This window comes from Ursus maritimus, unplaced genomic scaffold (assembly GCF_017311325.1).
Source record: "Ursus maritimus isolate PB19 unplaced genomic scaffold, ASM1731132v1 scaffold_9, whole genome shotgun sequence".
Lineage (NCBI taxonomy): Eukaryota > Metazoa > Chordata > Mammalia > Carnivora > Ursidae > Ursus > Ursus maritimus.
In genome coordinates this window covers 52,825,776-52,851,480 of record NW_024427107.1, presented here as the reverse complement: position 1 = coordinate 52,851,480, position 25,705 = coordinate 52,825,776, and the positions used below count along the sequence as shown (strand labels likewise).

At 40.1% G+C, this 25,705-nt stretch overlaps 1 protein-coding gene across 5 annotated transcripts in view; it reads left to right on the top strand.

Annotated features, from left to right (window-relative positions):
• SYBU (syntabulin) overlaps positions 1-25,705 on the top strand; it is a 70,803-nt gene that overhangs the window by 7,599 nt on the left and 37,499 nt on the right. For all 5 annotated transcript variants that reach the window (XM_040626077.1, XM_040626080.1, XM_040626076.1 and 2 more), the window contains one exon: positions 16,450-16,647. In XM_040626077.1, the coding sequence (XP_040482011.1) occupies positions 16,450-16,647 (198 nt within the window). The remainder of the gene's footprint in view (positions 1-16,449; positions 16,648-25,705) is intronic.

The window sequence follows — 25,705 nt, the reverse complement described above, 5'->3', positions numbered from 1 at the left end:
TTTCTTCCGTTATTTTCCTGTATAATCCTGTCTCTCTCGATCCACCATCTCTAGCATACTTCTCTTTTGCACTTACTTTCTTTGGTATTAGGATGATTCGGGGTACACTGAAAGCAGGTATACTGGGTACACTCTTGGTGAAGACCCCGTGGATTCATGGAAAGAGGAAAAAGAGGAACTGTAGCCTGGGAGTAACAGGACATTGACCTTTTTTTGTAAGCTTCCACAAAAATGTAGTATCCAATATACATTTATTAAATGCCTGATGAGGAGCAGAATTGTGCTATAGCCATGATAGTGAATAAAACACAGAGACTGAAAAATCAATTACTGTCTTAAGCCTGGTGCCAAGAAATAAGTGGGATAACACGCCTTTAGATGCGATTCCCACATGACAGCCTTTACTCACCTGTTTGGTTTCCCTGTCCCTTTTATCTATGCCTACTCTACACACACTTCTTCCTTGTAAGTTGAGTTTATTGCTCCATTTATTATCAACCTTGGCCTCTCACATTTCATAAACCCAAGCATTCAAAGAAGTAACATTAATTAGTGTGGTGTAGTGGATAAACATGAGCATTGGCATCATAGACCTGAGTTAAAAGCATCAAACGAGATTAGCAAGGTAGGCCAGGCCACATCAGGAAAGGTTTTATATGTTGTGCTAACCCCGATCCATGAGATCAAGGATCTATACAGAAACTAGACAAGTAATGTAGAGAGTGAGTCCACTTGGATAGATGACAATAGAGGGGACTCCAGAACTGGACAGCATGTGCTCCTTCTAACAATATTCAAAATTTTAAAAATTCAGGTTTTTTACTAATTCTGCTAGCTAAGTACCATGTATAAATAGCCAAATGTGGCTCATGGGCTGCCATTTTGCAATTCCTAAAGATCTTGCAGAGTCATGGAAGGGTTTTCAGCAAGAAAGAGTTGTGACTAGATTTAGAATTTAGAAAAATCCTTCTGATTATGTGTTGGACAGTAGATGGCAAGGTGCCTGCCTCTTTGAAGGCCATTGTGGCAGTCTAGTTAAAGACCGTAAAATGATAAGGGAGAGGATTTGAGGGCTAGAGCATATGGGTCTTAGTCACCAATTGCAAGTGGAAGGGGCAGGAAAAAGTTGTATCTAAATTTCCACCGGATGAACACAAATGGAGCAGCAGGACTGGGAAGAAGGACACTGCGTCAAGTTAACGAGCTCAGATTAAGCTTTGTTGCATTTGAGATAAAGGGAAAGGTCTGGAACTCCGAAGAGAAGTCAGAGATATTGGTAGCTGAAGTCCAGGGAGTTGATAATATTACCCGAGGGCAGTGCATGGAGAAAGATTAGAGGCCCAAGGCTAGACCTCTGAGATAAAGCAGGAGTAGACAGAAAAAGGAAACCAAGGCACCCAAGAAAGAGTTCAGAGAAGAAGGAGGAGAGTCAAGAGTGACAGTGTCTCTTATCCTAACGGGAGAGTTTCAAGAAGAAAGTGGCCAACAGCTTCTGATGTCACAGCAAGATTAAAGAAGGGGTGCACTAAAAGGTGTTCAAGGATGAAATCACCAGGTTATTGGTGATCTTAGGCAGAAACAATCCCAGAAAATCGGAGGGAGGGAATCCAAACTGCATCATGCTGAGACGTGAATGGGAGGTGACAAATAGAGTGTAGACAGCCTTATAAAACAAACTTGGGTGGGAAAGAGGAAATAGAAAGGATGAATACTTACCATTTACATCAACATGGATGGAACTGGAGGGTATTATGCTAAGTGAAATAAGTCAATCAGAGAAAGACAATTATATGGTTTCACTCATATGTGAAATATAAGAAATAGAGCAGAAGATCATAGGGAAAGGGAGGAAAAACTGGGAACAAATCAGAGAGGGAGCCAAACCATTAGAGACTCTTGACTCTGGGAAACAAGCTGAGGGTTGTGGAAAGGGAGGTGGGTGGAGGGTTGGGGTAACTGGGCGATGGGCATTAAGGAGGGCACGTGATGTGATAAGCATTGGGTGTTATATGCAACTAATAAATCATTGAAAAATACACCAAAAAAAAAAAAACAAGTGTAGCATTTATAGTAAAGATAGAGTATTGTGATGAAGTTTTTAGGCTGAGGGGAAGTAGATAAGAAAAAAAGACACAGACACACACACATGGAGGGGGAGAAAGAGAGAGGGATTGAGAGAGAATAGAAAAGTGTTAACTTCGTTACAAGACTGGGGGTGAACCCAAAAAGACGTGTATAGGAAGAAAAGAAAGGCTGGATGTGAATATAGGTAAGTGTATTTACAGGTCAGGGTAGGTAGCTGAAGGATATATTTCATAGCTAGGTTACGTGCCCCTCGATGCTTCCTCTGTCATACCACATGACCAACCTGGTTTTTAAATTTCAAATTTAGTTACCTGAATCCCCAGTAGACTGTAAGCTCCATGAAGGCAGGGACAGCATTGTTCCCTGCACTATACCAGACATATAGCAGTTGCTTAATAAGTATTCATTGAAATTTGGTAGGAGGCATAATTATGAGAACAGGACAAGTATTTTCATTCATTTAATAAAATTTATTGAGAGTCTTAGTAGTTGGGAGAATAAAACAACTAGAACAGTACCCAATACTCAACTTAATGGGCTTATTAAATGAGAGAAACATTCCTGTCCTTGAGAGTTCAGCCTCTCTAAATGTCAAAAAGAGTAATCTCTGTATGAGAACCATGACTCCAGGGCTGTGGGTACCTAGAAGAGAGATCTCTTTGCTAGGAAAATCAGAAAATGCTCCACTCACAAACTGGCACTTGCAAGCCATGAGAAAAACCAGCAGCCCGGTTTGGAGTCAAGAAGGAAGTTAGCACAAAGCCACACACCCACATTTCCCAGAACTACAACTGGACGCGAACCACCACCCCACCCTACTGAGGTGCTTTTGAGAAAGCGCCAGTCTCCTCCCACTGACCCAGGGGAGACCTGGCGCACTCAGGTATGCAAGGCTGCTGATTGGCAGGGGGCTTTGCTGGCCCCCAGGCACAGCAACTGCTCCACACCCCCCCTGCCGCTCAGCTTGGCTGCCTCCTGCTCAGAGACACAGCGCACCCCTCTTCTGCTAGAGGGGAGAGAGACACCTGTCCCAGCTGCTGCTCACAGGGCTGGACAGTCTTAGTGCCCCAGGCTCCACTGCCTGGGGTTACACTCCTCTGGCTGACTGCTCTCTTTTTTTAAATTTTTTTTTTGAGTATAGTTGACATATCATGTTACATTAGTTTCAGGCGTAGAACATAGTTCAACAACTCTGTACCTTATGCTGTGCTCAGAGCGTAGCTACCGTCTGTCACCATGTGATGCTGAAACAGTGCCATTGATTATATTCCCTGTGCTGGACCTTTTATCCCCGTGACTTGTTCATTCTATAACTGGAAGGCTATAGCTCCACTCCCCTTCACCCATTTTCCCCATGCCCCATCCCCTCCCCTTCTGCAACCACCAGTTTGTTCTCTGTATTTCTAGGTCTGAATGCCTGCTCTCTCTTTTTAGGGAACCCAAACCAAGCTTTCCAGTGCATCCCAGTGCTTAGCGCATGGGCTCATCCACACTCACCCCCCTCCCTGCAGAAACTCATCCTCCAGGCTTTTCCCTGCTCAGTGTGAGTTTTCCTCGGGCTCCTCCTTTTTCCTGGCTGGCTCAGGCTTTACTCCGTCTTTTTGTGTGGGTGCCCTTACAGTTAGCCTTCCTCACAGACACTAACCTAACCCTTAGAATTCTTGAGTCTGTGGACCCTAACCCACCCTTCTATTTATTCTGAAGTGTTTGTGAGGATTCTATTGTTAACGCTAATTATTGTATCTTTTTAAACTCAAAAGTAATAAAAATGTGCAAACACATTGAGTGGAGGTAATCACATTTACAGGTTTTATTTTGTTTTGCTTTTTGCCAAAGTGAGATCATGCTTTGTTGATCTGTGATCCTTTCTGTTGATTTGTTAAGTGACTACTTACTGAACATTTGTTGTGGGCAAGGCGCTATCCCGGAGCCGCTCTAGAGTGATGGACAATTGTGACGGAACCCTTGCCCTCCAGGAATGCGTATCCAGGCAGTACCCATACGTGTCATTGCTTGTCAGAGAAGTCGCCTCACTCATTGTGATGACGGCACGTACTCCACCCTGGGGAAGGCCGTCCTTTATTCGGCCATTCTTCTGCAGACGGATGTTTTGTCTGTGGGGGTAAATTTCATAAAATTCAGAATCTTATTTTATTAATATCACTGGAATTAGACTGTTATATGAGCATATCTCTCTCTCTCTTTGTTCCCTTTTTTAAACAAAGTAAATACCACAATATCCATGTATTACCTAAAACAATTATTTTTTAAAACAATTTTTTTTCAAATAGAAAAAACCCAAATGTAACAATTGCAGGAACTGGGAGTATTGTTTTATCCTTCACTTTCTTCCATTGGTATCCCTTATGCCTTCTTGACTCACTATGTTCAGATTCTCAATGTGAGAAGAACAGAACAGAAGGAAAAATATTTACATTGCTGCAAGACAGCTAACTGTACTTCAGGTGTCCTTGGAGTGGTTTGCAGTGTCCTTGTTATAAAGTTTTCAAGAGATTACAAGATAGCTTCTTGGTCTGTGTCTTTGTCTCGCTCTCCACTTTCCTTCTGATCCTTCCATCTCCCCTTCCATCTCCCCATCTCCCTCTCTCCCATCTTCTCCCACAAAGGAACCTAAAAATAAATAAAATAAATAAATAACTATGTCTTTAAGAAGGCGTGGCTTGGAAGCTGCAGATAAACTCCTATTGCTAAGGAGAAGGAAGGTCAGATGTATTAGTAACATGCCTATTTTGGAAAGATAATAACCCTACAAAGGACAGAGCAGGAGAAATGGAAGCTTGCCGGATAGATTCCTTCCCCACAGTCCCTGCCAGGGACACCTGTCTTGGGACAGTGACACAGCCACCCTGCTCCCTAGTTTCCACACCAGCTCCTCCCTCACCAGAACTCCCCCAGAGATTCTTTCCTCACACTACATTCACTAGTTGGCCCAAGGTGTTTTCCTCTCCAAATTCCTTCCCCTCTGGCTGCTAACACAAATCAAACAACTTGAAGCTTGGTAAAAAAAAAAAACAAAAACAAGTAGAGGCCCTTGTTTCCAAGACAGCACAAGTCCTATGAAGAAATGGAGACTTGCCTCCCTTCACTTCATCTTCCTCTACTGCTGAGGGCCGCACCAGAATGACGTATGGGAGCACTTGAAGCTCCAGAATAGCTCAGAAATCCCGGGAATGTTTACATGTGAGATGATTATTTTGTGTCCAAGAAACCAGGGAGACATTCATTAAATAATTATTCCCTCTCCATCGTTATAGATGTAGGTGACAGGTCTTGGTGGAAGGGGTTCATCTGCATTCCTTCCTCAGCCCGTTTCCATCCGCTCACACATACAGTCGCTCGAGTATACACCCCCTTAAAAGAAAATAAGCTGCTTTTGACCCCTCATCTCCTTGTGCCTGCCATCATGTTTCTCTGCTTCTCTTCACAGCAAAACTCCATAATTTGCCCTTGTTAAGCATGTGGGTGACCATGCTGGCAGATCTTTCTCCTGTCCGCCCTCATTTTCCTTGACCTCCCAGCAGCACTCAACACAATTGAACAACCCCTTCTCTTAGGAAGGATTTTTCCTCCTCAGCTTCTGCGGTCCCAATACTCTGAGGTTCCTCCTACCTCTGGAGTCACTCCTTGGACCGCATAGCTGGCTCCCCACTCTCCCTGTCCCCGTAGTGTCACATTGCCCTCTTCTCCTCCTGTCCTCCCCAAGGGTGGCCATCTTTAAATTGCTCAGCTTTAGGTTGGTGATGTTCTTAGCCTGTCCCCTGAGCTTCAGTCTCTCATACCCAACTACCTACTTGATATCTTCAAGGTCATTGTTAATTTGTGCCTCAAATTTAACATATCAAAAACAGATTTTTTTTTTTTTTAGAGAGACAGCTTGAGGTGGGGGAGGGGCAGAGAGAGAGAGAAAGAGGGAGAGAGAATCTCAAACAGACTCCACACTCAGTACAGAGCCTGATGCAGGGCTTGGTCTTACCACCCTGAGATCAGGACCTGAGCTGAAGTCAAGAGTTAGTCTCTTAACTGACTGAGCTGCGCAGGTGCCCCTCAAAAACAGAATTCTTGGCTTCAGCCCCTACACACTCATAAACCCATTTTCTCCAACTCAGAAATGGCCACCACGGACCAGTTGCAAAAAAACCTCAAAGCCATCCTTGATCTCTTCCTATTTTTCAATATCATGAGTTAAATGCTTTGGATTATTTTTCCAAAATATATCCCAAATTCATCTACTTTCTTAAATTTTCCCTGCTACCAACTAGTCAAACCACTGTCATCTCTGATTTCCACGATGGCAGGGGCTTCTGCACATTTACTTGCTCTGGCTTGTTCATTCCTAAACCACAGCATAGTGGCTAAGAAGAAGGCTTTGGAGTCAGGCTGTTTGGATTCTTACCATGGCTCTACCACTTACTGAGTGCAACCCCGGGCAGGTGGCATAATCGCTAGTGCTAGTTTTATATGCCTCTGCAAAGCAGGATGATACTAGTGCCCGTCTCGAAGGGATATTAGACTCTGTTAGTTAAGACTTGTGTTAGGTGTCTAGAACATGCCTGGTACTTAGTAGGCACTCAGTAAATATTAGCCAGATACCCTATCACTACTACAGTCTGTTCTCCACAAACCAAATTGTTGTCATCTGCTTAATGCACGTTATGGCTTCCATCACACTTAACATAAATTTAGGATTCCTGGTCTACGGTCCTGCATGTGATCGGGCTTCTATGTCCCTCAACCTCGTCATCAGTCTTCTCTCCCTCTCTGCCTTCCCAGCTTCCTTTCAGTTTCCTCAATGCACCAAACTCCTTGTTGTTCCCTCTGCCTGAAGTTCTTTTCCTTGCCTTTTCCGTGATTAGTTCCTTCTCATTTTTTGGTCTCAGCTCAGATTACCTCCTCAGGGTCTACCATGACACCCTGTCTAATGAAGTGCCTTCCCACCCCCCACCTTGCTAGTCTATATAATATCACCCAGTTTGTTTCATTAATAGTACATCACAGTCACATATCTTCTCTATGGATTTCTTGTTCTACTTGTTTATTAACTGTCTCTTTCCACCACCAGAATGTAAACTTCAGGACAAGGCTCTTAGAGAGTCTTGATCATCATAACATCCCTAATACCTAGAAGGCTACCTGGCACCTAACAGGAAATCAGTAAATATTTGTGGAAAGAATGGATGGTTGGATGAATGGGTGGATGGATGGATGGATGGATGGATGGATGGATGGATGGATGGATAGATAGAATTCTTGCACTTCAACTTTGGCTATTGGGGAGTGTCACATTGCATAATACTGAAGCAGAATTAGTGTAGAGCCTTGTAGACTTGTGAATTCTCACTCCAAAAAGATGCTAAAATTAGGTAAAGGAATAGAAGTTCAAATTTTCCTGTTCAAAACCTAGAATGCAAAATTGTCTAAATGGCAAGCATTATATGGTTACTGTGTTGAAGCAAGAATATTGGAAAACTAGAACCAGCTAGAATTTCTTGCCTCAAATTTTTGTGGCCTGTTTATTATGGGATGGCTTCTTTCTAACAGCTTCCTTTGTCTGTTTTTAATTTGAGCCTTCCCAGAATTGCTGCTGTTTCCTCTTGGAACAAACATAGGTAGAAAATTTTAGAAAGAAACGAGCTTGCATTGGTGAAAAAAAAACAAGGACTTTAGAGTCAGGCAAACCTGAGTTTGAATCTTGAGTCAGTTACTTAGTAGCTGTGTGACTGTGGAATCCTTAACGTCTCTGAGCCTCAGTTGTTCCACCTATAAAATAAGATATTAAAAATTAGTGCTATGTGATAGCTACTTAATAAATATCACTTTTCTTATTTTACAGGCATCTTTCAGTGCGTTTGAATGGTTTGTTGTAAGAATTTCACAGGGTTCAGATTAACCATGAGTTTAGGCTGTGACATTTTATGTCTCCATCAGACTGTCTTGAGAAATGTCAGTATCTGAAGCAGGAAGAATACGAACACCTATGCCAGTGTTTGGCACATGGTAGATAATTAATTATTTGTTGAATGGTTGAATAAGTGGTCTGTCAATGCTTCGGTTATTCATGAGAATCAACTAGATTTCCCTATGGTTTAAAGTAATGTTTCCTTAGAATAGCAGTGATTTTGCCCTCCAAATTATGCAACTGAACATTGAACAACATCAAACCATAACTGAATGTTTCAAGACATTATGGCACAAAACCACGTTTTCTTCTGCCTGATGTTATTTTTAAATATGTCTTCTGGAATTGTTTATTTCAGCATTTTGGAAAACAAATGAGCTCTGAGATCTAAATTCAAAAATGAACCAGAAGTTTTAGCAGTGTTTCTTGGACTTTGAAGAAATATTTTATTTATAATCTTTAGAACCCCTTGTTTTATTCTTGTATGTAATTGGTACAAAGATGTTGAAGTAGAGACGTGGTCATCATAATTGCCACCAAAAGTTTGAGGACACTGGTTGGTAGGCACTTCAGTTCAATATCAAGAAATTATGTGATACACACACACACACACACACACACATGCACACTTTGGACAATCTTAATATTTTAAAATGTGGATTTTAAGTGTATATACATACAAAAGCATATATATATATTGACTTTGCAAAAACTATTCATTACTTTCAAACTTTAATCAAAAAAGCATTGCAAAGTAATGTAGAAAGGATAGATTTCCTAAACCTTTTAAAAATAATAATAAAGTTAGTATCTAACCTCACACTGCATTTTAAAATGAATTCCAGATGGATTAAATTTATTTATTTATGTTTTTTTAGATTTTGTCTATTCATTTGAGAGAGGGAAAGACAGAGACAGAGCACAAGCAGGGGGAGCAGCTGGCAAGAGGGAGAGGGAGAAACAGACTCCCTACTGAGCTGGGAGCCTGATGTGGGGCTCCATCTCCAGGATCTGGAGATCATGACCTGAGCCAAAGGCAGACGCTTAACCATTTGAGCCACCCAGGCGCCTGAGATGGATTAAATTTATATGAAGAGTGAAACTATAAGTATCTAGAAGAAAGTATAAGTAAATATTTAATTGATTTTGGAGTGAAGGATAGTCTAAGTATTAAAACATTGGAAGAAATCACAGAGGAAAATATGGAGAGATTTGACAACTAGAAATAGAAAAAGGTTTAAATGTCAAAACATAAATTAAAAATTAATAACAAACTCAGTGAACTATAATGCTTTTCATGTAAAAGGATTTCTTACAGATCGATAAGAAATCCTTAACATCTTAGTAAAAAAGTTGTCAAACTAACAATTCATAGAATAAGTAAAAAAGACCAGCAAACATATGAAAGACATTAAGCCTCACTGATAATTAAATATGTACAAACTAAAAAATCAAAAATACTTTTTTTATTATTAACTTGGCAAAAATGCAAACAAATAGTATTCAGTATTGGCAGGACTTTTGTAAGTGGGATACTCTCATTCAATAATAAGAATTTAAGTTGTCCCAAACTTTTTTGAAGGCTTAGTAATTTCACTTTGGATATACATTCTATGAGATAATAAAAAATTTGACCAAAGATTTATTTTTTTATTTTTTATTTTTATTTTTTGGGAGAGAGAGCTCACATGCATGTGAGCAGGGGGGAGGGGCAGTGGGAGAGGAAGAGAGAATCTTAAGCAGGCTTCACGCCATGCATGCGAGTCCAATGTGGGACCCCGAGATCATGACCTGAGCCGAAATCAAGAGTCAGACACTTAACTGACTGAGCCACCCAGGTGCCCCCAAAGATTTATTTTGTTATTAAAACAATTTCAATAATAGTGACAAAATTGGAGACACCCTAAATAACACTACAAGATGGAATTGATTTTTAAGTGATATGTTTATATCTATTTTAAATAAGAACTCATTTAAAATAATGTTTTTTGAGAAATTAAATAAAACATTTTGAACCTTTTTAAAACATACTCAAAACCAGAATATTATAATGAATCCCCATATACTGCTTATCTACTTTGTCCAGATTAAGTAATGACAAGATATTGTCATATTTGCTACATCTATTCCTTTTTTCTTTTTTTACTTTGCTGAAACATTTTAAAAAGCAAATCTCCAGACATCATGTCATTTTGTGTCTACCTACACACCTCAGCCTGCATTTCTTTAAAAACTGGACATTTTCTTACATAATCATAGTGCCATTTTCATTACTACACAATTAACATAATTCCTTGGTATGATAGAGAACATTGAAATAACCCCCGTTGTCTTGAAGGTGTTTGTTTGCTTCCTCATAGCATTTAATCCAGAGGCCAAGAAACTTTTTCTGTAAAAAACAAAATAGTAAATATTTATGACTTTGCTAGCCAAATGATCTGTCTCACAATTATTCAACTCTGCCATTGTAGCTTGAAAGCCACAGTAGACACTATCTAAAGGATTCAGCATGGCTGTGTTCCAGTAACATTCTATTTACAAAAGCGGGCAGCAAGCAGAATTTGCCTACAGCTTGCAGCTTGCCAGCTCCTGATTTGACTCATTACTCTCTGTTCTCCATATATTTTATAAGATGGACATTAGCTCTAAAGCTTGGTTAGACGCAGGGGAAATTTTTATGGCAAGAATACTTCATGGGGAATGCTGTGTGTTTCATCTGCCATCCCATCCGAAGGTACCCAATGTCTGTTATCCCACCATTGGTGATGCTGAGAATAGGTGCAGATGGGTAAGGCCTGATTCCTTCACTGTAAATTCTCTATCAGACTATTGTCTAATGGTTTCATCCATTATGTGTGTTATCTAAATCAATTATTTCATTAGAAGTAATTACAAAATAACTTTCTGTTTCTATTACTCCATCTATTTTCATTAACCAGATGCTTCTGTATGGAAGAACTTTGTGACATCAGTGAGGGGTTTCAGTTATACTGAAATATAGTTTGTATAGGAATGGTTTTTCAATTAGGATTTATACTAGTTCTTTCTTTCCTTTTAATTGCCAAATTTAAATACAAAGAATTGGTCCCTGGGTCGCTGCCAATAATTTCCAGGGGGTTGGGATTCTTTTAGGTAGAAAGGGTCTTTCTTTCCTTCTATAGTTTTATTTTTTTGGATGACCATGAGCTCACAGATTTTTTTTTTTTTTTTGTATATTCAATGGGTATCAGTCAGTTGCATTAATTATTTGTTCTTTCTGATGCTCAAATTATTCCATCTTTGGCCAACGTGGGCCCTTTTGTATTGGCTCCTGTCAGTGTTTAATAGCTTCTTTCTTTATAGCCTAACAAGTTCCAGGGGAAAGTGCTCAGTAACAGAGTAATGAAACTGAATATACTATATGTTGAAACAAAGCACAAAGCAAGTGAGCAAGTAAACCATATGCATAATTAAAAGATCAACAAGAAATAAGCCAGATTGTTCACTATTTTTTCTGGGTACTACAGTTATAAGAAACCATTATCCGTTTATTTTCTCTCTCCTTCTTTATACTCTTCTGCACTCTATCTAGATCCTATGCATTAAGAATTACTAATTTGATAATGCCAAAGATTAAGTTAAAATTTTAACAACCCCAACAGATTTCCTTTAACTTAAGCAAGTTCCTTTAATGCATTTAAAATAAGATACAAATTATTTTAAAAGATACTTAGACACACCTTTTTTTCAGAATTGTAAGTAGAGTAATTGTCCAATTATTAATTATATCCCATATTCTCAAAGAGCTTGTAACATAAAGAGAGAGGAAAAACAGATTAAAAAACACTTTTTAACAACCTCCAGGCTGCAAAATTATAATAGATGCCAGTTTCTCTCATCTGCCCTTGCAGACCTTAACCTTTTTTTTTCCTTAACAACAATTAGGAAACTATTTAGTAGGTACATTTCTTATAGCACTTTAGATGGGCCACAACTTCTGGGACTTCCTGCATCTGTGAGTATTCTTTCTCTATCCTTCATCCTATGTGTTGACAGATTCAAAGCAAATGAACAACAAGAACAAAATTAACCTATTGCTTAGTGTAAATCAAGGAGGAAATGTAAATTAATCTCCTTCACTATAGACGGTGATCAGAAGTAGCCTTAATAAGGGTCAGTTTTACCCGTGTTCCACCAGGGACCATCCTGGGCCCATTGAAGTGGGATTTAGAATTATTGATCCCAGAAGGAAGTCATCCTATATTTTCAGATGGATCACAATGTGTAAAACAAGAAACGTGGCCCTGTTTTATTTTATTTATTTGTTTGTTTATTTATTTATTTATATTTATTTATATTTTTTATTTTTTAAAAGATTTTATTTTATTTATTTGAGAGAGACAGAGAGAGAGAGAGAGAGAGATCACAAGCAGGGGGAGGGGCAGAGGGAGAAGAAGACTGCCCCCTGAGCAGGGCCTCAAGATCATAACCTGAGCCCAAGGCAGATGCTTAACCAACTGAGCCACCAAGGCGCCCCTGTTTTATGTTTTTTTTAATGAAGTTATACTTACCATGAATAACGAAGAACTGTAGAAGCTCCATTATGTAAGCGCTGAGGGAGGGAGGGAGGGTGTGTGTGTGTATTTTAAAAGAAAAACTCCTCCCTCTCCAGAGACTGACAGTCTTCCTCATGCTCTTCCTAAAGCCTTGCAGCAAAAGTTCCCTCTGCCAAAACCAGGCTGAAACGTTCTTGTTTTTCTCAGGCATTTTTCTGGAAATGTGAAACACTCCACACTTTTTTGGGTAGATCATTCAGGATTTCTGTCATTTCCTGCCCTGAAATAGTTTCCCCATGGTGTCGTATTAGAATTTTTTGTCATTGATCATTTCTTTATACTAACATAATTAATAAAAGCCATAATTATAAATCTATGGATTCCACAGGACAAATTCAGCTAGTAGCAGCAGGAAACGGAAGGCATACTCAAAGGGTTGAACCGAAGTGGGTTTAATAAATGAATCTGTTCAATATGTGCTTGATCCACATGTACTTGAGCACATCGTAAGATTCGACATGAATAACCAAGGAGCATCAACTTGACTTTAGTTTTCTTAGAATCCTGGAGTAAATGTGAAGGAAAAATATTTTACATAGAATTTTGGGAAGGAGTATTACTTTCATCTGGACTAGCAGTCTGCTTCCAACTGTGACCATGAAGTTAAAAAAGAGGAGGAGAAGAGAAGGGAAGGGGAGGGAAAAGGGAAAAGGAGCCTTAAACAAGACTTGTTGAAAAAAATGCCCACTTCTTCAGTGCTGCACAGAGGAAAAAACCTCAGGTGTGGCCGGTTACCAGATGACTTCCTGGTACATGAACCTTTGTTGCCTTTGCTCGGGTCTTACTTTGCATAACTTAAAGTTTGTTCTCTCTAGTAGGAAAATCAATGGCCCTGCCCTTTCCAAACTAGATACCTTTGTTAGTGTTGATCTCTTCAGACAAAACAGGTGAATACCCCAAACTTCTCTGACAACTCACCGATTTTCTTGAGTATGGCTTTGCCTTAACAGGCTTGCGGGTTTATAGGAACTGTGCATTGTAGGTGATATTTACCCAGCTCCTTTTGCTGATTTATAAGCTCCATCGGTATGGGCCTGGGTATAATGCCTGTGGGCTGGTTCAGTGCCAAGACGTAGTTTAACCAATGAAAGATCATGTCTGTATTCCCATTGTTTCTCCCTCAATATGAAGCGCAATACTAGAGATGTTGGGTGGACACCAGTTTACGTAGTGATTCAGATGCTGTAGCAGGTACCGAAAGTTAAAGATTTATTTAGGTCTTCACCTTCTCAATCCCTTCCCCTGGAGATATTAGCTGTAAATATTGATGACTTGTGAAGCACACATTCCAGGTAAAAAAACAATTGCTGCTGCCTTCCCTAAACTGCCCCATTCTAAATAATTTCAGGTCCCATTTTTTTTTTTTAGATTTTATTTTATTTATTTGACAGAAAGAAAGACAGCCAGCAAGAGAGGGAACACAAGCAGGGGGAGTGGGAGAGGAAGAAGCAGGCTTCCAGCAGAGGAGCCTGATGCGGGGCTTGATCCCAGGACCCGGTGGACCACGCCCTGAACCAAAGGCAGATGCTTAATGACTGAGCCACCCAGGCGCCCCTCAGGTCCTAGTTTTTAACCAGACCCTAGCGCTTAATCCTTGACATTATTAGTACTGAAAACATGGTTTATACATATTCCTTCTCATTTAACTCTGGCAAAATGATAATAGAACCAACAAAGCACATTTGCTTTCTATTTACTTAAATTATAATCTTGACAGTGTTTCTCAGTATTGGAAATTGTTTGATTTTGTCCCCATGGGTCTGAGTGTTTTCAAGAAAAATTGCTTTTTAGGTTAGAGACTCTGAAGCACATACTTTTATTTATTTGGGCCATCTCTCCTTCAAAAGAAGTGATTTATGGAAGTGACTCATAAGGAAATAATTTTAAAGGCAATGGATAATTTTGAATGATTAGACCTCATTTGCTTGGGTTTATCTGCTTTGGGATCGGAATCAAGAAGGTGGACCTCCTGAGGCGATGTGCAGGCCTGTTGAGCCTTGTAAGAGTGCTGGAATCTGTCTGAGTAATTAGCAGCTTTGCAGCTTGAGAGGGGAGCTGGGCTTTCTTTGGGTTGTAGCATGGGACATGCAAATGTCACAGAAAGGCAGGGACAATAAGCAATGAAAGAGCTGAGCAGTTGCAGCCAGGAGGGGCTCGGCACCCTCCTTCACGGCCAAAGTTTCTGCCGGAATTTGGTAAGAACAGGGTACTCGTAAGAGAGCAAAACTACTTGCTTCCAGAAATGGACCGTTGAGGTCCTGTGGATACTAATATGTCCAACAGTCAAAAAAAAAAAAAAAAAAAAAAAAAGAATATTCAGAGAAATGAATTATTTTACCAGTGCCAAGGTCACTTTGTTCCAGAAACTGGGGCTATTTCATAATAGAATCTGAAATAAAAGCCAAAAATGAAGGAATGGCCATGATTTTTTTAGATGGATTCTAGTCATCTTTATTCAGGCAACCAATATATTTTTTTCATGCCTGTTTCTATCTTTATTAAAGCTGTGGAGTTTAAAGCTGTGGAGTTTAAGGGGACGCCTGGGTGGCTCAGTCGTTGAAGCATCTGCCTTCCGCTCAGGGTGTGATCCCAGGGTCCTGGGATCGAGCCCCACATCAGGCTCCTCCGCTGAGAGCCTGCTTCTTCCTCTCCCACTCCCCCTGTTGTGTTTCCTCTCTCTCTGGCTGTCTCTCTCTCTGTCAAATAAATAAATAAAATCTTAAAAAAAAAAAAAAGCTGTGGCGCTTAAGGGAGCCTTTCGCAGATGGCAAATGATTTTTGTTGTTTTACTATTTATAAAAATGTAATACTCCTGAAAGTTATTAGTATTGAAAGTCTCTATTCGGTTTTTGTTTTTTGGTTTTTTTTTTTTTTTTTGGTCTAATGAGTTACTTAAGTAGCTCTGCCATCAAAATATTTCTGTATAATAAGGAATTATTTAGTAATGAATATATACCACATTGGGAGGAGATATATTTTTAAGTAATATTGATTTACTTTAAATTCCCGTACAATTCTCTTCACCAAAGTATAAATGAATTAACCAACCCTCATGAATATTTAATAAATCTGGAAAGCATTTATAGGAGTCAGCAGTATGACTTTCCTGTTTGCCTCATAAGCATCTAGGCAGGTCACTTCATATCATGCATATTCGCTTATAATAATAATCATAGTAATAACCTATAACTTGAAAGTTAAGGGGATATTTCTAATTTGAATATCATTTTCACTTTACCAGTTTATCCCAGACAGCAAGGTGCTGGATTGATATATTTTGGGGTGGGTATGTATGCTAATAATACAGGATAGGTAATTTAAAAAAAAACAAAAACTTTTTTCTGCTCCCTTGAACTCCAAAAGCCAGATCTCTTGCCTATTAAACTCTGTTAACCAGTTGATAGGCCAAGTGATCGAAAACTGGGTGTGGTCAATAATATGCAAGTAACTTTTTTTTCCCTAACACAGACAACTCTGAAGAGTTCACAGTAATGCCCCCAAGTTGTTGTGGGGAACTTTTTATTACTTAACTGCGTCAAAAAATCTATGGACAGTTTTTGACCCAAAAGTATACTACCAAAAGTGTTAAAATGAACAAATCTTTAAGCATTTGCAATGTGAAAGTTACAGAAATATTTGTGGTCCAAAAAGCTTAGAAGGTTTTGCCTTAAGATATGTTCCATGATAGCTGCTATTTTCTTTGTTAACAAAATTGGCCAAAATATGGAAAATAAAAGGAGAGTCATCCTCAGGCATCAGCCCAGGTCTCATAAACAGAGTACGTGCGCACGGCTTCTCTTTGCCATCGATTTCCTCCTCCTCATTAAACACTTATTGATTCCTGTCTTCCAGATGATACAGGCTGTCCCAGCAGCCAGTCAGTGTCTCCTGTGAAGACGCCCTCAGATACTGGAAACAGCCCTGTTGGCTTTTGCCCTGGAAGTGATGAAGACTTTTCCAGAAAGAAATGCACAGTTGGAATGGTTGGTGAAGGAAGCATCCAGTCATCTCGATATAAGAAGGAACCAAAGTCAGGCCTTGTAAAGCCAGGTAAACACACTTACTCTTCGTGTTTTTCTCAGAATGATAAGATGAGTGATTTCACATTTGAAATGAAACACCTGTATATCAGGACAGGGGGTACGGTACTGACACTGTATCAGTACCCAGAAACATCTCCCTTTTTTTAAGGAGGTAAGGCAGAGAGTGGAATATTTTCTGTATTGATTGTTAATAATTGAGTAAGTATAGGGACGTGTGTGCATTATAGAGACATAGAAGAAGGAGCAAAGTTGGAGACATGTAAACTGGATGGTCTAACAGACATTTAAACTATGTAATTCTAGCATAAATTTTACTAAGAAATTACTTGGTACCGTCTAAAGTATGCACAGACTATGAAAAGAACGGGTTATCTTGATGGAAATCTATAGGGCTGGGCAAACTGACTAACCTAGTTATTTTATTTGCTTTTAAAGAATTAACTATGAGTACGATGTCATATGTATACATGTCGATGTTCAACAGTTACAAAATATGAGATGAAATGGAGATTTTTATTGCAATGGATAAGATACCATGAACACCAGAAAAGGTCAATTCTCAGAATTTGCAATATATAAATAAATGTTTTATATCCCAGAACTATATGCAGTGTATGAACAAGTATCATTCTAATAAAACTAAAGTTATAACTTTAAAGTAAAAAGCCCTGAGCATTGGCATTGAAAGACAGCCTGTATATTGCATTATTTTCTCCAACACCCACAGGTAATTCTGTACATATTTATGAGCCTGAAAAGACAGATTACTGACTTGCATGAGTCCTCATCCCTTACGTTTGTCTTCTCATTTTTGTTTGGTGGTGGCATTATTGTGCAAGGACTTATTGACAGGTTTTTTCAGTGGAGCCAAGGCTTGGTCCCATGTCCTCTTCCATCTCTGTCTGCTTTTGTTCTTTCTGAATAATTGATTTGCACAGCGTATCTTAATGGATTATTCTTCATCTTGCGTTTGGTCAACCAAAGACAGTATTGTCTAGTCTCAGGGTAAAACTTAAATGGTGTGAAAAAGAAATCTCCTCTTTCCAAGGCTCTTGATAAATGGTAGTCATGATGAATTTGTGAACAGTCCTTTACTTTGAAATAATATGAAAAAGAAAGAGAATGATACACAGGGGAGAAGACAGCATATAAAAGAGAAAAATGGTTATTGTAAAAAGGGTGTTGGATACCTTCAATACTTAAGACAGAGACAGTGAGTTTAAGAATGTCATGTGATTAGAGCCAACAAATAAACCATTACCTTGTGTACCGAAGGATGAGAACTGCCTCCCTCCCTCCTCCAGCTCAGTGGTTCTTTTTAAATTGAGATACAATTCACATACCATAAAATCCACCCTTTTAAAGTATACAATTCACTGGTTTGTAGTATATTCAAAAGGTAATGTAAACATCAGCACTATCCAATTTCAGAACATTTTTATCATCCGCCAAAAGAAACCCCCTGCCCACTGGCCCCTGTCCACTCTCCTTCCCCCCAGCCCCTGGCAACCACTAACCTGCTGTGTCCCTGTGGACCTGCCCATTCTGGACATCCTATAAACATGTAATCACATAGTGTGTGACCTTCCGTGTTTGGCTTCTTTCACTTAGCATAATGTTTTCAGAGTTCATCAATGTAGCATGCATTAGAATTTCATTCATTTTTATGGCTCAATAATATTTCATTGTATGGCCATACCACACATTAAAATGGACTTTTTTTTTTTTCGAGCAATTTTAGGTTTACAGGAAAACTGAATGGAGAGTACAGAGAGTTCTCACATACCTCTCCACCACTGCCACTCCTTGTCTTAGTGTGGTTATACACCCCCATTTTGTTTATCCACTCACAGATCATGGACATTTGTGTTGTTTCTGCTTCTTGGACATTTGTGCTGTTTCTGCTTCTTGGCTCTTATGAATAATGATGCTATGAGCAACCATGGAAAAGTTTTTTGTGAATATGCTCTCAGTTCTCTTGGATATGTGCCTAGGAAAGAGATTGCTGAGTCATATGGTAGCCACGTTGAACTCTTTGAGGAACTGCCAAACTTTTCCAAAATGACTGCACCATTTTACATTCCCACCAGCAATGTATGAAGGTTCCACTTTCTCCACATCCTTGTTGATGGCTGTTATTGTCTTTTTTATTGTGCTTATTCTCCTGAGTGTGAAGTGGTATTTCGTAGTGCATTTGATTTACATTTCCTCGAGGGCTGATGACAATGAGCTTCCTTTTGTGTGCTTATGGGCCATTTGTACTTGTTCTTTGGAAAAATCTTCTCAATTCTCTTTTAACCGGAGAGTACTCATCCGTAGAAGCTGTTTCTCTAACATATGGGATGTAAGTTTCAGAGCAGGAACCTTGTCATCCTCTTTTTCTATTCCTAACGCACAGAGTCCGGTGCATCGTGGGGGCTCGACAGCAAAGGTAGGCTATGGGATTGAAAAGATGAAATGGTGCAGGAAAGAATGTCGGCTTCATGAATTTCAAAGAAAAAGTGATTTCACTGTGCAGGTATTGTCAGATTTGAATGCAACTTAAAATTATTTCATTTTGGTTTCCAATCCCCTCCCACCTCCCGCCTTATTTCAAAAACATTTTACAGTGGTGACAGTGCAAGGAAACAGGGACACAGGAGACAGGTATGGTCCAACAAGAACAAACTAAGATTAAATGGGAGTTAAGACTATCATTGCCCTTCCTTGTTTCAGTAATCATAATAAGAATAATCATATGTTAACCTAAGACTTAAAACCCTATGTGTGTGTGCAGAATTCACACGGGGCAAGTCCTTAATCCTACAGTAAGTACTCAACTTGCTCTAAGGATCAGCCACTTGTCTTGCTGAGAATGTTTAAGACCTTAGGTCATTCCTGAAGAAAATGTAGACAAAAAAAGAAAAAAAAAATGGAAGGAGGGAGGGAGGAAAGATGGAAGAAAGAAGGAAGGAAGAATGGAAAAATGGAAGAAAACGAGAACATTTCTTCATGTTGCTTTAATTCATGGATCCTTTGAGAATCATGAAGGCCGTGAACCCATACTCCGGAAAAATACCCATATGCACAAAATATCACTTACCATGTCTGAGGTTTCTTGGACCTCCTTTATTAGAAATCATGAATCCTAACTTAATGACCCTTGCCTAGAGGTGAAGCCCGAAACACCACTTTTGTCAAATACCAACTTTTGTCACCAGAATTCTGATTTCCTTGCTCATAGGCATACGTATCACCGAAGCAGTCTTTACCTTGTGGTGTTTTTATTTATTTGCATTTAACCAAGGTCAAAGGGACCCCTAAAGCTTCTTTCTTAGGTGCCTCAAATTCCTAATGTCATCAATGAAAAAGTTGCTCGAGCTTTTGGGGGAGGCCCAATTCTGCATAGTAAGCTCTTTGTAGGAAAATCTGCACGGTGACCTACAGTTCTCTGAACTTTCGGCAGAATAAAGCTGTCAGTCTCATGAATATGAAGAGAGGAAATCCTGGAAACAAGGCCTCTGGATGACTCTACAGTTTATAAAATGCAGAGACATCATCTGCTAAATCACAAGAAGATACTGCTCTCGGGTTAAAGTGTTCTCCCTCCTCCCCAGCCCCAAGTGACCGGCTCCCCTCAGCCCAAACCCATCTTCAGCTCTCGAAGTGTGCTCTACTTTTTTAAAATAAATCAACTCATTAGAACCAATACCAGTTTATTAAAATAGCAAGCAATTAGTGCCTCTCGTATGGACGTTCTGGGCCTCTTTTACATTAAATAACCCAAGCCCATTTAATTTTAGGTCCGTTGTTCTAGATTCTGGAAAACTGCTCTTCACCTCAAAAAGGAGTTCTTGAAATGCCCCTTTAGTCATTCAGATAAAGAGCTAAGAATGCTCACCGAGTATCTGATGCAGAAGGAGAAGGGAAATCTGTCACAGGATGCTGGGGAAAGCTTAGAAAGGTGAGCTGAGCGAGCCTGCCCCTTGCCAACTGGGCACCGTGGCACACCCAGCATGACGGCCCTTCCTTCCTCAGGCAGGGCTTGCTCAGGAACTTCTTGGAAGCAGTGAGCCTTCTGTCATGTTGGCTTCCATCACTTAATGCCTATGCAGTTTTAATTAAAAATTGCCACCAAAGAGCAAAAGAAAACATCCCTCCAGTCCAGCTGGATAATGGCTTTGCATTTTCATGGTTTCCTTTTACCTACAAGTCAATTCAGCAAACACTCAAGATTGAATTTCCAGAGCCTAATACTGCACCCGTCATAAAGTAGGTGTCTGATAAATACTTAAATGAGAAACACAGTGTACACTCTGTGCAGGGAATTACATTTGGCATGGGAAGAGCATCAGGGAGACAGGGCAAAGAAGACCTCAGTGTCATCCCTGCGTTTAGGGAGCTTATAACTGTAGGCAGAGTACCTTGTGATAATCTGGCCTGTGGTCCGATCAGAAGGAAAGGAGCGAAGGCATTCCATCCGGGAGCTCTGAGGAGTCTGCAGACAGGGCAGGGCGAGCAGGGCAACCCTGCTCCCAGGGGCTCCTCTCAAGTCTGATCTGCAGTCTTTCTGACATTCCCACCCAGAACAGCATTGCATTACTGCTCCAGTACATTAAATGACCTTCCTGGGCCTCCTTTAACACATGTTTACTACTTGGTGTAGCTTAGTCCAAGGAAGAAAAAGATCTGGTGTCATTACTTTACAAAAACAAATACTAAATCCTTCTCCACAAGGCTTGATGTAGAGCTGGGGAAACAATTACACGATTTAAAGAAATAATCAGAAGACAAGAAAGGGAGAAAAAAACACCAGCTAATCGAGGAGATAGATAAAGAGCAAATGGTTAGGGTCACTGTAATTTAAAAGAAATCCACGTTTAGAAACTGAAACGTTGAAATCTGCATTTGAAAGATGTCACTGTGTGCCATCAGCATTCAAACCAAGGTAGTATTCCCTGGTCATCTGACTCCACCGATCTATGGAAATTGGAGACCTGGCCAGGTGAACTGTAATAACCTCACAACAATAACAGAGGCCTGGTTACTTTAAAAAGACTATTTCCCACATTCAGAGGCATATGCTAGAAAACTCAGAAGGCACCAACTAGGTTGGCGATTAATCGACACTGGTTCCCATCGTAGATAGAGGCTCTTTCTTTCTCCCACGGCGGATCGCTACAGATGTTCCTGCGCTTATCACCAGTATGCTTTCGCTTCCAAGTTCGTCCAGTGAGATAAAAGAGAGCTAGACAACTTACCTGGGAGAAGCCGTTCTTAAAATAACGTGAGCTACCGAGAGCGGAGTTACTGCTTCTTCCCCAGCTTACTCAACTCAGCTTGTCCTTGGGGAAAAGAATGTGTGTCGGGGTTGGGAGCCCTTTCTAACCACCAGCTTCTATGTCCAACATACTAGGTTCAAATCTTCATGCTGCCACTTTATAACCATGCGTTCTTCAGGTGCTTGTTATCTTCCTGAAACCTCATAGGCAGCATCTGTAAAATGGGTTGTTTGGAAGATCAAATAGACTAAGGAATGTAAAGTGCCCATTGTTAAACCTGCCACAAAATAATTCTTCAGTAAATGTTCATAGTGGTCATTTGTAGCTCCTAAAATATACGTCACAAATTCCATGCACTTTCTTTACAAGAAAACCCTTTAAAACTCTCATACAGAACCTGTGGCTGTTTGGAACAGCATTCTAGCATGTCCTGGGCTCCCAGATCCCATAAAATGGGAGCAGTGTTTGCTCCAGGAGGACACTCTGAAGACAGTACGAAGTGATAGCTGATGCCTTGACAACGAGGAGATGGGAAAATATGAATGAACAGACAGAAGACCGCTAAAAAGCACAGTGGCCTCTTAAGTGTTTAAGTGCTTTGTAGCGCTTTGTGGAGTAATTAATGTTCTAGAAACAGACTGAGTCATTGTGATGATGGACTCAGCAGAAAATGATGTGTCTGAGGGCAGAAAAATGTCTCAAGTGTTTTAGAAATATTTTCATAGAGTGGAAAAAATTAAAATTTTAGTGCTAAAAGATTTTGGCTCTATGGAAACTTCCAGTCTTCTTGGCAAGGTGTTATTTTTCTAATAGCTTATAGTTACAAAGTTCTTATAGCAGCAAAGCCCAGGCTCAAATAAAGGCTGTAATCTATTTTAGATACTGAAAACCTTATGAAAATATCTGGAAGGGTATATTAGATGTAACTGTGGGGCTTGGATAACTCTCTGAAATTGGATTTTAAAATTTTTTAGCTAGAGGCCACTGGCTGGCTCATTCGATAGAGCATGCAACTCTTGATCCCAGGGTTGTGAGTTCAAGTCCCACGTTGGCTGTAGAGATTACTTAGAAAAATAAAATCTTTTTTTTTTTTAAATTTTTAGCAAACATTTATGGAACACTGACTGTCCCCAGCAAAAGTCCAAGCATGTTACTCTTTAATCCTAACATCCATGGGAGAAAAGGGTATTGTTGTTCCCTGTGTTACAGATGGAGAAACTGAGGCACAGAGAAGTTAAGTAACTTATTCAAGGTGGCACAGCTTATAAGTAGATTTCAAACAGAGCTACTACTCTTAACCAGTGCACTGGTTGTAAGATCTGCCTTCAAATGAATAATTTTAATTACAATAAGGGAGTGTGACAATTGAGAAAGATGTGTTGAATATGACAAATTATTTTTCTTTAATGTCTGTAGAGCCCTAAAAATTCTTACTAATCTTCATAAATTAGCTGATACAGTCCCTCTGTAGGTGGTGCTCCTGTTGCTGATAACAAAATCAATGAACTCAGTGTAACTTCAATAAAGTCCGCAGAATTGGACACAGAAGACTGTTTGGGTGGCGATCAATAAACTCTGAGGATATGAACATCAGAGGAATGTTAAGGTCTTCAGTGCTCTCCACTTAATCATACACTGGTCCTTTCCTACTTGTCAAGAAGTTTATTGTGCTGCCCTGCATATCATGAATACTTTCCTAAGCAGACATCATTAAGCTTTGTCAATTTAAACAAGAGCTTTTACTTTTCTACTGAAATGGGTCTCTGAACCTTTCTTTCACCCTGAGAGAAAGAATGCTCACCCAGGATACAGTAGAGAATGTTTTGTGGTGGACTGTTGTTCAATCTACGACTTCTCCCCCACAGAGACCAGACCACTAAAATAAAGCTTAAATGTGTTGGGGGACTGAAGTGTTTATCTTCATGGCCAGGTTACATATTTACTCTGTGCCTTTCTCCCTTCTGTGCTTTTGATGGTGCACCCCATCAACATAATGGTGCCAAATGGTCCATTAATGGTTTTCCCCTAAGAATTAGTGAATTATAATCCTCTTCTTTCCAGAGGTGAGTGCCATCCAAATCCTGGGTCTGCTAGGATTTATTGCATGTATGGGTTCTAGCCACTGGTTTGGGGGCCTGCCAGATGCTTCCTAAGTGCTCTAACGTGTTGAGAACGAAGCATTGTTGGTCTCCCATACATGGCAGACATTCCAGCAGACCACACACCCACCGTGAAACATATTTATCGACTGCCAACATAAGAGAAATAAACCTAGAAACTTATTTTATACATAAACTTGGAAACCAAGAGTTATAAATCATGTAGATATATGCTTCAGATTGGACCTTCTTTTTGTACTAATTGAGGTGAGTTTATTGAAGAGCGTGTCTGCATGAGTGGGCATGATTAAGGGGATCCAACAGGGCATGGTGAAATGTTTGGCCCCCGCAGCAGCTTGGAGCGATTCCCACACCCAAAGGGCCGAGGGGAGGGTAGAGTTGCCCAGAGCCCAGAGGAAGAGAACTCTGAGGCCACATGTGAAGCAGCTGTGCACTTTGGTGGAGGAATGAAGCCCCGGACCGGAAAAGAGCCAGAAGGGTAAATACCCTGATCTCGTTGTCGTCTTCGCTGGTATAATTTGTTGTGTGGTGTTTTGGTGCACAGCAGGGTTATTGACAAAAAGTTCTGTGTTGAACCACATAGTATGTTTGGGTAATTCCCTGCGTCAACATTTTCTACCCCCTAAGCTTGTATCTGATAGCAGCCAAGGATGCAGGTTGTGGTTAACCTAGGTAACGCTTTAGGAACCTGGCAGCAGTGGGCTTATACTTGGATGCATGGACTAGAATGTTTATGGCTTTGCAGAAAGGTGATGTCGGAGTCTAAGGAAAGGAAAGGAAGGAAACCCTCACTTTATCACATATAAGAGGTTTGTGCTACGCTTAGGTTTGAATCCTGGCTGTACATTGACTAGCTTTCATTCATTCATTCATTCATTCATTCATTCAACTAACAGTTATTAAGCATTTACTCTGTGCTGACACTGTCGCTGTAGGCATTAAGGATAGAGGGAAGAAATAGACAAGATACCTGTTTTCATGGAGTCTGCCTTTAACACGGGGAGACGGCTGATACACAAGCAGACAAACAAGAGGAGTTCAGATAGTGACAAGCAAAGCAAGGTAATTCTACATAGACAGTCCTAGGGATGAGGCAAGGGAGTGTCTGGGGCGATGGCGTTTGAGCTGAGAACTTAGCCATATTCCTTCATGTTTCGGGAGAGTTGAAGGGCGGGTAGGGCAGTGAGTTAGGAAGGTAAAGAGCCGTAGCAGGTGAGGTCTGTATTGTTCAAGTACTGGAAAGCCACTGGAGGGTTTTTAAGAAGACATAATTTAAGATAAATATTTGAGATCCTTCTGGCTACTCCGTGGAGCTTGGATTATCAAGAGGTGAAACAGGAAGCAGGTCCACTGCCCTCAGATGGCTTAGCCTAGGAAAGAATCAGCGGAAACAGAGAAAAGTATTGGGATACAGTGTATATGACCGCATATAATGTCACCCCATTTCCCTAATGAGAATAAAAAAGTGTTATGTCATTTGCTAGCTCGAGTAAATCTTTGGAGATCTAGATGAAATCGTATCTGATGGTTTTTTAAATTTGTTATCTTAGTTAAATGTTCTTATTTATACTATATTATTCATTTAGAAACATTGATTTTTTTTAAATATTTGAGAGAAAGAGAGAGAGCGCGAGTGGAGGGAGAAGGGGCAGAGGGAAAGGAGAGGATCCCATGCAGACTCCCC